Genomic DNA, 13887 nt, shown 5'->3' on the forward strand with positions numbered 1-13887 from the left:
AAGAGTGTGCAAAGCAGGAATCAGAGCAAAGGGCTATTTTGAAGAAACTAGAATATAAAACATGTTTTCAGTTATTTCACCTCTTTTTGTTAAGTACATAACTCCACATGTGTTCATTCATAGTTTTGAGTCCTTCAGTGAGAATCTACCAAAGTAAATGGTCATGAAAATAAAGAAAACACATTGAATGAGAAGGTGTGTCCAAGCTTTTGCCCTGTACTGTATATCAGACAAGAATGAAGTGCTTGGTAGTTATCTGTATCTTGAATGGGAGGAGCTTAAGGTTGAATGTCACTTCCTCAATAAGTCACATGTGCAAATTTGATCTATTTACTAATGTAAATCCTGAGGACACCATTGACATTACACTAATGAATAAGTCATATGCTTATCACATAGCGGCAATTCAAAAAAACTGCCCAGTATGTTAGACTAATCAGTGAATATAGCAGGGCACTTTCACGGCCATTGTATTTTTATGTGCGTACCCCTCACATAAAGCCCCAAGGCGGTTCTTATCTAGACCAGTACCTGTGCGCCACTGTTCTGCCTGTCTGGTGATCCAGCAGTGACCCTGGCCATCCTTCTAGCGTCTCGTCCTTCCATTCATCAAGCTCCACGTCCTTCACTGGGCATTCGGTGGGGCAGAAAGCACTTGGAACATTCCTGCTCACAGTTCCAGGGCACATTACATCACCAACCTACAGATCATTTGGCATATAAGGTGACACACAGATTTGTTTTTTCCTCCCTTGTAAAGATTTTTTTTGGCAGTTCAGTCCATCGTCCCTGTCAAATCACATACAATAATGCACTTGTTGAGAATTCCAATACAGTCGTCAGAATATTAGCATTCTTTGCTTACACCCCTCACTACATTGGCTGTGCACAGTGAAAGTTAAAGGACTTGCTAAAACAGCAGATGAGCGCAAGAGTCTTGTTCACATTCCAAATTCGGTTCAGACAGGTCCATTGAAACAACTGGACAACAATTGTTTTCTTCCGTTGTTCCAATAAAATACAAAAAAATTAAAAGGAAATTTACACCATTGCAATATTTTAGTGGCATGGATCTGAAACATTCTCAGAGGAAGGACAACATTGAAGAAGCAAAATAAAAGAATGAAACGAGCCGTGAGAAAGTCTGAGCTTGCGTCCTTCATTGCAACGTCTTGTCACTTTATCACTTTGCTCTAAATCATATTCCCTCTCTCTGTCATGCGTCCTCCCCAGGTCTGTCTCCCGGGAACAGGACATTGTCGTCTTGCTTAGAGTCAGATTTGTCCCGTGCGTCGCTCTCTCGCTCTCTCTGCTGACGGAAAGAACACCGGGATGCTTTGGAGCCTTTTCGGTGATGGAAGTCTGTCCCCTCGCCATCTCGCAGCCTCCTGACTGTTTCAGCTCCAGGGGTGAACTGTGTCAGGCTCGGCGATGTCCATTATCGCTCACCTTCGTAAACAGTCTTGATCCAGAGGCTTCCGGCAGCTGGACTGCTGAAGTTGAGGTGAATTCCTGCCTTAGTAACAGTCTTTTAAATAAAGAATTTACACAAAACTGCAAAATGCCGAGATGTGTCGTTAGAAAAGGAGCGCTAAGAAATGAATGTGCTGCCGTTTCGACGTGCGACCGGACTAAAGCACAATTTTGAGAGCAGCCTCACATATATCTGAAGAAGCGCTGGCAGAGAGAGCATGGTGGTTCGATTGGTGAGAGAGAGAGTGAGCGAGAGAGAGAAAGAGTCTCCTTAAAAGGAGGGGAGGTAGTTCAGGTGTCCATAATGGTGGGGGGGGGGGGGCGGCGGCGTGTCTTCACACCGAGGACTCCTCCGGGTTGGCGTCGGGGAGGACGCTCCTCTGCTGCAGGGTCCTGCGCAGCTCCTCTTTGAAAGGGCTGGAGTAGCTGTTCCTGCCGCCACCCAGGCCTCCTCCCCCTCCTCCTCCCCCTCCACCTCCCCCTCCACCTCCACCTCCACCCACCAAGACTCCCCTCTCCTCCGTGGCCGCGCTCAAGTTGAGGCGGATGTAGCCGTTGCTGCCGGAGTTGCGGATGTTGGTCAGGCTCAGCCGGCTGGGCGAGTGGATGGGTTGGCCGGGGATGGTGCTGGGCGATGCTGAATTGGTGGACAGGGCGTGGCCGGGCACGATCTTCAGCGAGCCATCAGAGTAATAATAGTTAGGCCCTGTCTCCCAGAAGCGGTCCTCTTCGCTGGCCATTTTGCTGGGGACGAAACTGGGCGGCTCCTTGGGCAGTGTGATGGGGTAGACAAGTGTGCTCTCCAAGGGCTTCATCTCCGCCCCCTTGCCCAAAGCGAGCTTGAGCCGACGCCTCAGATAGAGGGCAGTGACGAGCAGCAGCAGGCAAGCCACGCCCAGAGTAATCACCAACACCCAGAAAAGGCCCATGCTGGTGTCCGGGAGACGGGTCTGCATGAACACGGGGGCGCTGGCCACCACGATGACATGGTAGCATTCCATCTGGAACTTCACCCCTTGCTCCTCCGAGTAACACACGTAGCGGCCGGCCTGCAGGGATCCCGCCCTCGGAATCACCAGGGCCTTCAGGTTGCGGTCGAAACGCGGCCCGCTGCTGCCCTCGTTCCCCAAGAGCAGCTCTTTATCATTCAGGTACCAGATGGGTTGGGCGAGGTTGGACACAAGCTGGCAGGGCAGGACCAGGTCGGATTCCACCACAACAGTCACGTTCTGCAGCCTGGAGTGGTCTGGAAAAAAACAGCAACATACACGCGGTTTAATAATGACGGGGATATTTTTATTTGGGGGCTGAAAACAGCGGACCCATCACTCCACCCAGTATTCTGAAATTGGAAAGTTCCATCCGGATGACTTGTGGAAGATTTCAGCTGAGTGGCTAACTATAAGTGGCGTGATAAGCTGTGGTTATACAGACACCTCTCCTGCAGTGACAGCGGCTCGTTTACAATATCCCCGCGAATGTATTTTTACAGAGACAACTTGCACGAGAGAGACAGAGAGATATTTGGACCAATGCAATTAAATAGCAATTCTGCATATACTTTTTCACAAAGGCACACAGGAATATAACTTTTTGTAATTATTTTAGGGATTTCTTTCTATCCAGGGTTCAATGCAAACACAAAACTTTAAAAGTTGTAGTCTATTGTTTATTATTTAGCTTACTAAATAGCTTAATACTAGAATGAAAAAAATTAAACACTAAATATATGCTCTTAATTTCACGGTCGTGACAGCCATATTTATCAGGCCATTCAACACACAGTTGCAGTATCGAACTTTGACATCTATGGCCTTGACTGACCTGGGCTGGGGATGGAGACGGGCTTGTCGAACTTGGACCTGCTGTTGAATCTCTCCAGCATGAGGTCCTGCGTTAAAGTGGATGTGGACCTGCAGGAAAGAGGCAGAGGGGTTAACAGCGTGTCTGCAGCAATTTAAAGAACGCAGCGGGAGAGCGAGAGAGTAGCGCGCTGCCTCACCCGCGGTGGAGGTCGATGCGAATGCAGGCGCGCCCCTCGCTGTCCCAGGCGCAGTACGGGTCCCTGGACAGAAGGCAGTCTGGCTGCGACTGGTACCGGCTGCAGTTGGCCAAGGGCAACTGGAGAACTTCTGAGCTCGAGCCAACGTAAAGATACTTCTGCAGAGAAAAGACAAATGAAACATGAGAGAGAGTCCAGAGACTAGAAATATTGAGAGAACAGGCATATAAAGAAGCACACAATACAAGATAATTGGATAATCTTTTTCGATTACAATGACATTTTGTTTCCCGATTTGCCTTTCAGTGAACCTTGTTAATGACACTGAGGCTTAAAAGCTCTGTCTGATTAGGATCGAAATGAAGCGGCAGATTTGTGGCTCTCCCTGGCATTGCGGGATTAATACGCACCTTCCTATGGGAGATGATCATGCTGTCCACGGGCTGGTGCGACTCAAACAGCTGGATCTCTTCGATTACATGGGCCTCTGTGCCCAAGATTACCACCCTTTGAAGCCACCCGTCCGCTGGGGGACCAGATAAAAGGACAGGGCGAGAACAGAGAGGAGGAGAACAGAGGAGAGGAAGGGCACGGACGACAGAGAGGATGATGAAGGGAAGCGGAAAGGGGAGGACACACAGCGAGAAAAAAGTGTATTTTAGATAAATCAGATTTGGGTGTTTTTTGTAGCAGACGTTAAGGTGTAACTCAGGTCCGGTCTTGGAAGCCATCATTAACTTGAAAGGTGACACTGGTGGAAATGCTGGAGCTGGGCACTGGTTGTTTGACCTTCTGTGACTGCGAGCGCTGACTGTTTCGGCGCTCCGGTGAGAGCACAGTGTTTGTTCTGCCTCTGTGCCCCCACTTTGGAGTGCCTGTCACGAATGATATGACTGACTGACCCTGCATGCTGCAGGAAACGATGGAGAAGGGCACAGGCTGCTGTGGGGGTCCTTTAGCGGAAAAGACATTGCGCTCTCTCTCTCTCTCTCTCTCTCTCTCGCTTTGGTTTCACGCAGGTTTATCTCTGCTCCCCTGCCTAATCCTAAAGCTCGGCCATTGGCTCGTTACACACCGGCTTGGCCAGATTTGCTTGCTCCGCATCAGCTGTCTCCTGCTCTCTTAATGGCTAATCGAGCCTGGAGCCCCGTTGGCAGCAAGAGGGCCGGTGATTCTGTGGGCCCGTGGGGGACTTGCCCCATGGAGCAGGACGGAGAGAGGCACCGCAGCGGCAGGCGCCCCGCCCGGTCCGAGATGAATTCCAGCGTGCCGCACCCTCTTATTATGTATGTTATGTATGAGGAGGGACACATCGCTGGGCACCACATGAAACCGAAAGTCAGGATTTGGGTGTGCGGGGAGAGAGAGCGAGAGAGAGAGGCGGTCAGCACTTACCTGTGCCTATGAATAGCACGCTGTACTGGCGCTGGTCCAGGGAGCTGACCCGGTCCACCGCTATCCGGGTGAAGTTGACGCCCTTGGTGAGCAGCAGGGGGCGTGCCTCCACAGTGTCCTCCATCAGTGGATGTTTCTTGGCAAAGTTCAGGGTGGTGTCCGGCAGCAGCAGAGAGCTGTTGTAGCCGTTGTCCCTGTCCCAGTTTGTAATGCACTGCAATGAAAAAATGATCTATTAGTTCATCTAAATTAATTATTCCTTTTAAAAATGTAATTCAAAATTTTATGCACACCATACTATAGTACGCAAGCACAAACCTTACATTAGACCAGTCATTTAAATATATTCACTATTTTATTTATTCTGATGTAGGTAATTGTATAATAATTTGAGACACCAAAATATTTCTCTTTCTCTATGCTGAATGTTTAATTTTTGAATCTTTAAAAAAATTAGAAACTCATGAGAAATGAATAATTTTTATTACTGTGAATTAAATGGCAGTTTTATAATTTGGCCAAGTGACCAGGGTCCATAATAAGGATACTTGGGGGGGGCAGGTAGTTATTTGCCTCTCCAATGTGCATTAAAATACTTTTAACACCTCAGAGTTGATTACCCTTTGGCAAGTGACATTTCTGGCCACTACTGCCTCCAGGGGTTCATTATGCTTACCGCTCCAGGACGAGGGCTGGGCACGTTCCCCATATATCTGCCCCAGCGCTGGGACGTATCGCGGTACTCCTTATACGGCCCATTAAACACCTTCCGGACGTCCTCAATCGGGTACTGACACACAGCAGACACATCCACATCACCCCTGAAGGACACACAGAGGTCCAAGATTAACATTCTTATTTCATTATAGTTGTGTTTTTTTAAACAAAATCTAAAAAAAAGTCTCTCCATCAACCCAGAAAAACTGCGACCTGAGGAGCTCTGAAGAACAAATTTTGCCTCCAGGATAAAAGTCTCCATTTGGATGACCGAAGCTCTATTTACAAAGTGCGAAACAGCACAGGTCAAGTGCAAAATAACAAGTATCTTTCCATCGAGCCGCTAACCATAGTTTCTTGGCAGCGGAACAGGACCTGGTAGTCAGAAACTGTTCTGTTGTAAATTGAACTCTATGATTGGATCATCATTAAACAAACGTGACTACAGCTTCATTAGCACAAAAAGGACAATTTGGAGAGCTGATTGTTTTTTGTGATAGTATTTCCACTGTGTTTCAATATATGAAAAGCTTTGTTGCCAGAACTGTTATGTGCTTTTATTACGGGGGATGAGAGCGAGAGACAGGGCAAGGGAGAGAGAGAAAGATAAAGGGTCAGAGGCGCTCCGGTGCTCAATGACGCCGGTGCTGTTATTGCATTTATCATCTGACAGCTCTCTCTCTCTTATCACAATTACGCTGCAACATTTGTGCTCAGCAGAAGGGCTCGGCGAGGCGCTTGCTCCCGTCGCCTGGTTATAAATGACGAGGATGCCCTTATCTGGGGTGACTCAGGTGAATCGCTTTGTTCGGTGAGGCGGGGGGGGGGGGGGGGGGGGGGGGGGGGGGGGGTCGTGACTCAGCGCGCTGGTCCTCACTCACCACTGCGTGTGAAAAAGCCCGTAGAAAGTGGTTCCCCGCCAGTCCGGGCCAGGCAAGGTGAAGATGGCCCGCAGCTTGTTGAAGGTGATGTGCCGGTCTCGGAGTGAGCACGCGAGACGTGCCTTCTGGAACGTGGTCCACTTCTTCTGCAGGGTCCGAGTGCCACCCAGATCGCCCTTTAGGAGATTACAGCAGCACAATTCTGTTTTAAAAACTTAGGGCTTATAATTTAAGCAAAATTGACATTTTAGGGCATTTATCAGACATCCTTATCCAGAGCGACTTCTAATAAGTAGCTACAGGGACAGTGCCCTTGGAGGTATCTTGCTAAGGGACACAATGGTAGTAAGTGGGGCCTGAACCTGAGAATTGGTGGATTTCTGTTTCATAGGCAAGTGTCTTATGCCCTAGGCTACTACCGATATCTTCCAGTCCATATCTACCACTGAATATGAATTGCATATGAATATTTGCATAGATAAGCATGAGTGTGTGCATGCATGCATTTACATCATTGTGAAAACCAGTTTTCAGTTTAAATGGGAACATTTGGCTTGTCTTCACCATGTAAGATACGCAGAACTTAAAGTGTAAGTGAAAAGTAAAAGTGTTAGGTTTAAGCACGAAGTTACACAAATACAAGTATTATACAAATTTCTGTGTGTGTGTGTGTGTGTGTGTGTGTGTCTCAGTTTTTCACCTTGCAGACTCGAGCCACCCGGGCAACAGTGAGTTCACTGTCACAGTCCAGCTCCACTGCAAGCTCGCTGAAGAAAAAGTAGATCTTGTCGTCATCACCATCATTGTTGTTTCTGCTCTCCCTCACCAGTGCTGAGGCCACAAAGTCTGGCTCTGAGACACACAAGGTGCATCAGTTAAACACACACACATTTTTGCTGAAAGGGATCAGGTCCTTATTTTAAAAATAAACTCAGCATTTGAAAAGCACACAGCTAATGTTGGTATTTGCCCGTGATATGAAACACATTCTCTCTCTCTCACACACCATTTAGCCAGGAGGACAGGGACTCGCTCTTCATGCTGTAGTGCTGCAGGCCCAGGTTACGCAAGATCACCGGCTCTGTTCCCAGGAAGTTGTTGAGGGTGGCTGAGTACATCTCTTTATCTACAGAACAGAAGAGGCATGAGCACACATACACACATAAAAAAAAAACCCAACATAACACCCAGGCACAGTACGAAACCAACCCTCACATACCCATGGCTACGACAATCATAGCATAGCACACACTCACCCGCGATGAGGGCGGTGTAGCCTTTGGCCGGATCGTAGGGGCACTTGCCCTTGCCCTCCTCCAGGGCGACGGTGTTGAGGCTGAAGTGGTCGGCATTCTGGCAGGGGAGGGGGGGGGGCAGAACACAGGTGGTCAGAGCAACTCTTTCGCCAGCTGGTCATGTCTGGCACAGACGGCCACAGCAGCGGTCGCTGTGGTTACCCCGCGCTCCAACCCAGCCACGGTGTCTTATCAGATCACCGTCAGCCCCCTCCCGGCCACGACAACACACACAACCCTCATTTCCATTTGCTGCATTTTTCACTCCGACACGCAGCGAGAGAAAAAAAAAAAACGTCTTTGGGGGATCACGGAGGGTCAAGATAGACGGTGCTGAATAAAAAGCGCCACCAGCCTGATGTCCCCGAGGTTGCGTGACCACACAAGCACTCCGGGATCGTTCTGACACTTACAATGTAGGCGCACTTGGGCTGGAAGGCATAGGTGCCGCAGGTGTAGAGGTGGGTGCGATTGTAGCTCTGCAGGAAGCGGATGTAGTTGAAGCACTCAGTCTGCCGGCAGGAACGAGAGAGAGTTAAATAAGACGGCCGAGTGTGCCATAACCGTGGTGCACGGAACAAAAGACGCTTAACCTGGCCGCTACCTGGTTGTTTTTCCCCTTTGATGCACACTCTCTCTTCTTCTCCTGAGGGGCTGGCCATTCAATCTGCACAGAGAAAAGGAGGCGAGGGAGGGTAGGAGAGAGCAGATGAGAATAAGAGAGAATATGAAAAGGAGCATTAGAGGGTGATAAGCGGGAGCATGACGTTAAATTAGACTTTTAAAAAGTTCCTAGTTTCCTTGTTTTAAAGTCACTTCATTGTATTTCAGCTGCATACAGAATATTCTCTATAGTTACTGCTTGATAAAAGAAAGTCACTGTGAATAGGGGCATAGGCATGTTAGCATATGCTGCTGATTCGTTCAAGGTTTTCACATTTTAAATACTTTAGTACAAGAAGAGAAGGTTTTAATAAAAAGGACAAATATTTAAAATGCTAAACTACAACTATGAATTCCTCGCCAATAGTCCATCCAATCCTTAGGGACCCCACCCATGTTATTTCTTCAGCCAAATGATTCATATATTAAAGCTAGATTGGGCCTTTCATTGTACTGTGTGTTCGGGGTTATATGATATGCATATAAATATCTCTTCACATATCCTTCCACCTTATTTTCTTTGATACACTGGTCACGACATTGAGTGACAAGCATCTGCAGACTGAATGATGTTGCTTAGCAACAGCATGCACAGCAGACCCTAAACTGAAAGTCTGCTGTTAAGTTAGAACCGATGGCTTTCGACCGATCGGACTGATCGGAGCGGTGCTTTACCTGTGCTCTCAGCTGCCTGCTGATGTCGTTGGGGTCCAGGGCGAACAAAGCCTCTCTGGCTCCAACGTACAGCACCTCTTCATGATCCGCCAGAGTCAGCATGGTGTAGTTCCACACTCCCACCGCACGAAACCTCGCCATGCTGTCAGACACTTCTGTAGGAGATGGCGGAATGTTGTTTTCATTATCTTCACCTTCATTAGCCTTCCCCCGCCTTGCGCCAGCCAAGATTACGGCAAGGGAATTCATGCGGGAGATGCTGTAATGTGACACTTCTTTCGCTAGTGCCACACTATTGAGCGTAAAATAATTAGTGCTGTTCACCTTAAAGTGGAATCCGAGCTCGTAAAAAGAAACAATGTCGCCTCTGATTTAACGCTGACCTGTTGGCTGAGGGCACAGAGGCTCGGGCACCGTCATTACGAGATTAAACAGGCAGCGAGGAGGGAAGGGACGAGGGGAGGCGAGGCGAGGGAAGATAGCTGCGGGCGAACGAGGGACCAGTCTTCAGTCATTACCCACGGCGGTGGATTAATATTAAGAGCGCTGGCTGAGCCAGGAACACAAGAGCGGAGGGAAGAAGCGATGTCCCTATAGGGAAGCAAAGCACATCTGCCGGGTTCCACATAGCCAGAGGAGCATCTGTCTGACAGACATGTACACACACACACACACACACACACACACACACTCACACACACATTTGCGAGTCTCTTGAAAAACCTGGAACAAGCCCTCTGGGTACCTGTGCATTTTGACCATCCCGACTGTCTCTCCTGCAATAAAGAAAGCGAAAATGGGGCCGAGTCATTTTTAATTATTGCTCAGGGCAAACATCAGTTCTCCACAAGGAGGGAAGGTGTAGTTACGTTCCACCGCCGCTGAGTGGCAGCCTTGAGACAGATGCGTGCGGTGGGGGAGTTATAGAAAGGTGTGGCATTTTTATTTCTGGCTGATCTGTACATAGGCAGGAAATGAATAAACACCTTGCTCGAGAAGATCAGTGGGTGCACATAAGAAGAAATAAGCGAACGGGGTGTCGGGCCTCAGTCCACATTTACATTTTCAGCATTTATCAGACGCCCGTATCCATAGCGACTTACAATCATCAGTGGTTACAGGGACGGTTACCCACTAGGCTACTACCACCCCAGCCCAGTCTACTGCTGATAGCAGCCGTGGTTAAAGAAAAGGACGTTGGTATATCAGACGAAGGAGAAGATGGCGGATCGGGCTGCGGTCGGTCGGCGGAGGACAAGCTGGCAGCGTCTGGCCAGGGCGTTGACCCACACGAGAGCCGGTAAACGGTCGAGGCTGCAGGCTGGAAACCAGTAGCAGTGAGCTCGGACTTAGGGTTCCTCTGATGTTCCTCCATCCATGTGTGTGTGTGTGTGTGTGTGTGTGCGCCTCCAAGGCTCCTTTTTGAGACTTTTACTATAAATACAGCCAGTCTCTGCTTATAGCTATAACCACCACAGCACTCACACTCAGCACTGTAATTAAAGTGCTATTTTAAGCCCTTTGAAGCAGCAACAACGAGACGGAACACACAACAGAGCAAACCCCAACACACTCTCTCTCTCTCTGTTCTGACCTCACGCACGTTTTTTTTTTTTTTTTTTGGGTAGAGCCTCCCCCTCCATCCACAGCTGAGGAGACCAGGTCAGCGGGCAAGGAGAGTGGGACGGGACGGGGACGGCTGGGAGGAACACAGAGGCAGTCGATTGGCAGGAGGGAGGGGTTGGCGGAGCTGTGGAGCAGGGGAGTACGATTGCGGCGGAACCGGGAGTACGAATGCTGGTAGTGGATTAGGGGGGTGGGCCGTTTAGACAGCGAAGAGGTTGAGTAGCTGCTGCTGGAAGTCCATGGGTGGCTTCAGCTCTATGTAGAGCCATGGGAGCCGTCGGCTATGGATTTGTTCTCCGGATGACCTTTTCATTGGGTGGCGCAGTTAAAGAAAACGTCCCTCAGCGCTCAGGTTGAAAGGCTGTCAGGGTGATTTATGGAAAGTACAGTAAAAAAGAGGGCTAAAACTCCAGCTGTTGGGAGAACAATGCTTAAGCTCCAGAGATTGGGTGATTTACTGCTGAGGATAAATCCCGTTCAATCACCGTCAAAGAGGATGAGTGACTGACGTTAAATTCTTTAGATGTGCCACGGGTGGTGCGCTCTCTCTGTCACACACACTCTGTATTTAGGAAGTGTCACACACATGGTTAAGTACCCATAAATAAAGTGCAAATGCTTCCGCCTGTGCACTGCCATTTTGCACACAACTAAAATTCCTACATTTACTACTAATGTGATCATCTGGCAGCAGACTAGGGGGTAACTAAAGTCACAGGTTGAAATGCCACTGCGACCCAGAGCAAGACCTCCCATGTCTCTCCAGTGGGAGTCAAACTGTAATTAATTAGCGCAAATAGGCTCTTCAGACCACAATGGTTTATGAAGTAAAAAACAAGCAATATGATTGGAAGAACTGTATAGATTTATCGATCAAATATATTTGCACTTAATAAATGCTAAATGTGGATAAGACAATCAATTTCATTCATCTTTTGGATGAATTTGTCACAGTAAGTACTTTCAGTAAGTAGTTGTGGCAGTTAAAGACTTCATTAGTTAGTAGTACAGTAAGTAGTTTTTGTGCATTTGTGTGTGCCATGATGATTTATCACATGAAAACGGTCAAGTATCTGCGAACAGCGGTGGCCGCTTCATCAAAAAATAATCAGTTCAAGTTTGTACACACTTATGCAACCAGCTTATTGTAAATATTCTTGTATTTCTTTGTTTTTGAGTTGAATTGAACAGGTCGTAGGTAAACAGACAGAAGAGTTGTTTTTTTGTCCTTACATCAAACATGATGTCAATATAAATGAATCTACTAATTCCGCTGGAGCCCATCCCAAGTCACTGGGTGTAGGGTGGGTCACCAGCCCGCCGAAAGGCACACACACACCATTCACTCACACCAACAATCTATTCAGAGTCGCCAATTCACTCACCGCGCATGCCTGGGAAATGGTGGGTGGAAACCTGCGGCGACACTGGGAGAGCATGCAATGTCCGGGATTCGAACTCACAACCTTGCCGATGTGAGGCCACGTCGCCAACCGCCGCGCCACATTACTGTTATCATTAGCACCCATAAACAGCGTTTGAAATGGAAAAAAGTCCCTGCCGCCTGATGATGGGTTTTTTTTTCTGACCCAGTTTGAAAAGATTTGGCCCATGTGCAGTTAGTAATATAAACACGCGCACACACACGCGCGCGCACACACACACACACACACACACACACATACATACACCAGCTCCACCTCTCCCAGCAGAACCGGTCATTATGGTAAGTGGGGGATAGAGAGTTTTGCTGGAACACAGAGGTCAGTTCATCTCTCCTTCTCCCTCCCTCTCCTCTGGAAAGAACCCTTCAAACGTTCATCTGCACTCCTGAACTGGCACGTTTCCCCGCCATCTAGGTTCTCCTTTGTCGCTCGCTCGCCTGTTTGAATATTTGTGGGAGCCTGTGTGTGTTTGTTCGGTCATGCTGGGGTGGAGCGATTGAGCGTATAAAGGAATGAGACAGAAGAAAGGAGGACTAGCAGGTCTTCATTTAACCAGTGCGACAGTTTTTAAGCGGGCCACAGGGCAGCGAGCAGGACTGGCTGAAATGAAGCGGCTAATAGGCGCTCAAATCCGATTCTCCTGCAAGTGGATGTGTGAGGAGCAGAGAAGAACGGGAAGAAGGCAGAGAAAGAGCGAGGAGAGATGGACGCGGTGAGATGAACCCTGGGTGACTCTAAAGCCGTACATAATTACAGGGGCGGGGTTTCAGCAGAGGAGGGGCGGGAGCACAACTTTCCCTTTTCAACGCTGCACCTAACTGGCAAAATCTTTCAAACTGCCTGTCCAAGTATTCAGCATACTTGGACACACACAAACATACAGTCGAGGCCAAAAGTTTTGAGAATGACTCAAATCCTGGTTTTCACAAAATTCCTCAGCAAGCTCTGCACTGGTGGCACCCCGATCCTGCAGAGGAATCATCTTTAGGAGACGGTCCTGGTGTCTTTCTTGGCCTTTATTGGGCACCCTGAATCCTTCTTCACAACACTTGAACCTCTCTCCTTGAAGTTTTTGATGATCTGATAAATGGTTGGTTTAGGTGCAGCAACATCCTTGTCTGTGAAGCCCTTTTTTATGCAACGCGATGATGACTGCACGTGTTCCCTTGCAGGTAACCATGGTTAACAGAGATTTCAAGCATCACCCTCCTTTATAAAGCATCCAGTCTGCTATTCTAACTCAACCAGCATGACAGAATGATCTCCAGCCTTGTGCTCCTCAACACTCTCACTTGCGTTAATGAGAAGATCACTGAAATGATCTCAGTGGGTCCTTTGGCTGCAGGGCTGAAATGCAGAGGAAATAGTTTTTTGGGGATTAAGTACATTTTCATGGCAAAGAGGGATCACTCTTCACAACATTTTGGAGTATATGCAAATTGCCATAATAAAAACGCAAGCAGCAAACTTTGTGAAAACCAGTATATGTGTCATTCTCAACACTTTTGGCCTCGACCGTACACTAACCATCGATATGCAACACACACAAACACACAGCACAAACATTCATACCACACACATATGCTAACTGACCAATCCACACTACCAACTGACGCCTACAAACAACAAGCACCACACACAAACACACACGCACAAATCCAGACAAGCACACAAACACACAGTACAAAATTCCAATACACACAATACAAATGTAC

The 13887-nt window shown here is 48.1% G+C and overlaps 1 protein-coding gene across 2 annotated transcripts in view; it reads right to left on the reverse strand.

The window, feature by feature from the left end:
- Positions 1-13887, reverse strand: part of sema4c (sema domain, immunoglobulin domain (Ig), transmembrane domain (TM) and short cytoplasmic domain, (semaphorin) 4C) — a 39710-nt gene that overhangs the window by 1611 nt on the left and 24212 nt on the right. For both annotated transcript variants that reach the window (XM_028996723.1, XM_028996722.1), the window contains exons 3-15: positions 9102-9256; positions 8368-8430; positions 8177-8275; positions 7725-7821; positions 7475-7594; positions 7169-7320; positions 6469-6644; positions 5547-5691; positions 4871-5084; positions 3886-4001; positions 3476-3633; positions 3298-3386; positions 532-2719 (exon numbers count right to left, since the gene is read on the reverse strand). In XM_028996723.1, coding sequence (XP_028852556.1) covers positions 1809-2719; positions 3298-3386; positions 3476-3633; positions 3886-4001; positions 4871-5084; positions 5547-5691; positions 6469-6644; positions 7169-7320; positions 7475-7594; positions 7725-7821; positions 8177-8275; positions 8368-8430; positions 9102-9256 — 2495 coding nt within the window. In that variant the 3' untranslated portion in view covers positions 532-1808. The remainder of the gene's footprint in view (positions 1-531; positions 2720-3297; positions 3387-3475; positions 3634-3885; positions 4002-4870; positions 5085-5546; positions 5692-6468; positions 6645-7168; positions 7321-7474; positions 7595-7724; positions 7822-8176; positions 8276-8367; positions 8431-9101; positions 9257-13887) is intronic.

The sequence above is a fragment of the Denticeps clupeoides genome, chromosome 11, assembly GCF_900700375.1.
Source record: "Denticeps clupeoides chromosome 11, fDenClu1.1, whole genome shotgun sequence".
NCBI classification, from domain to species: Eukaryota; Metazoa; Chordata; class Actinopteri; order Clupeiformes; family Denticipitidae; genus Denticeps; species Denticeps clupeoides.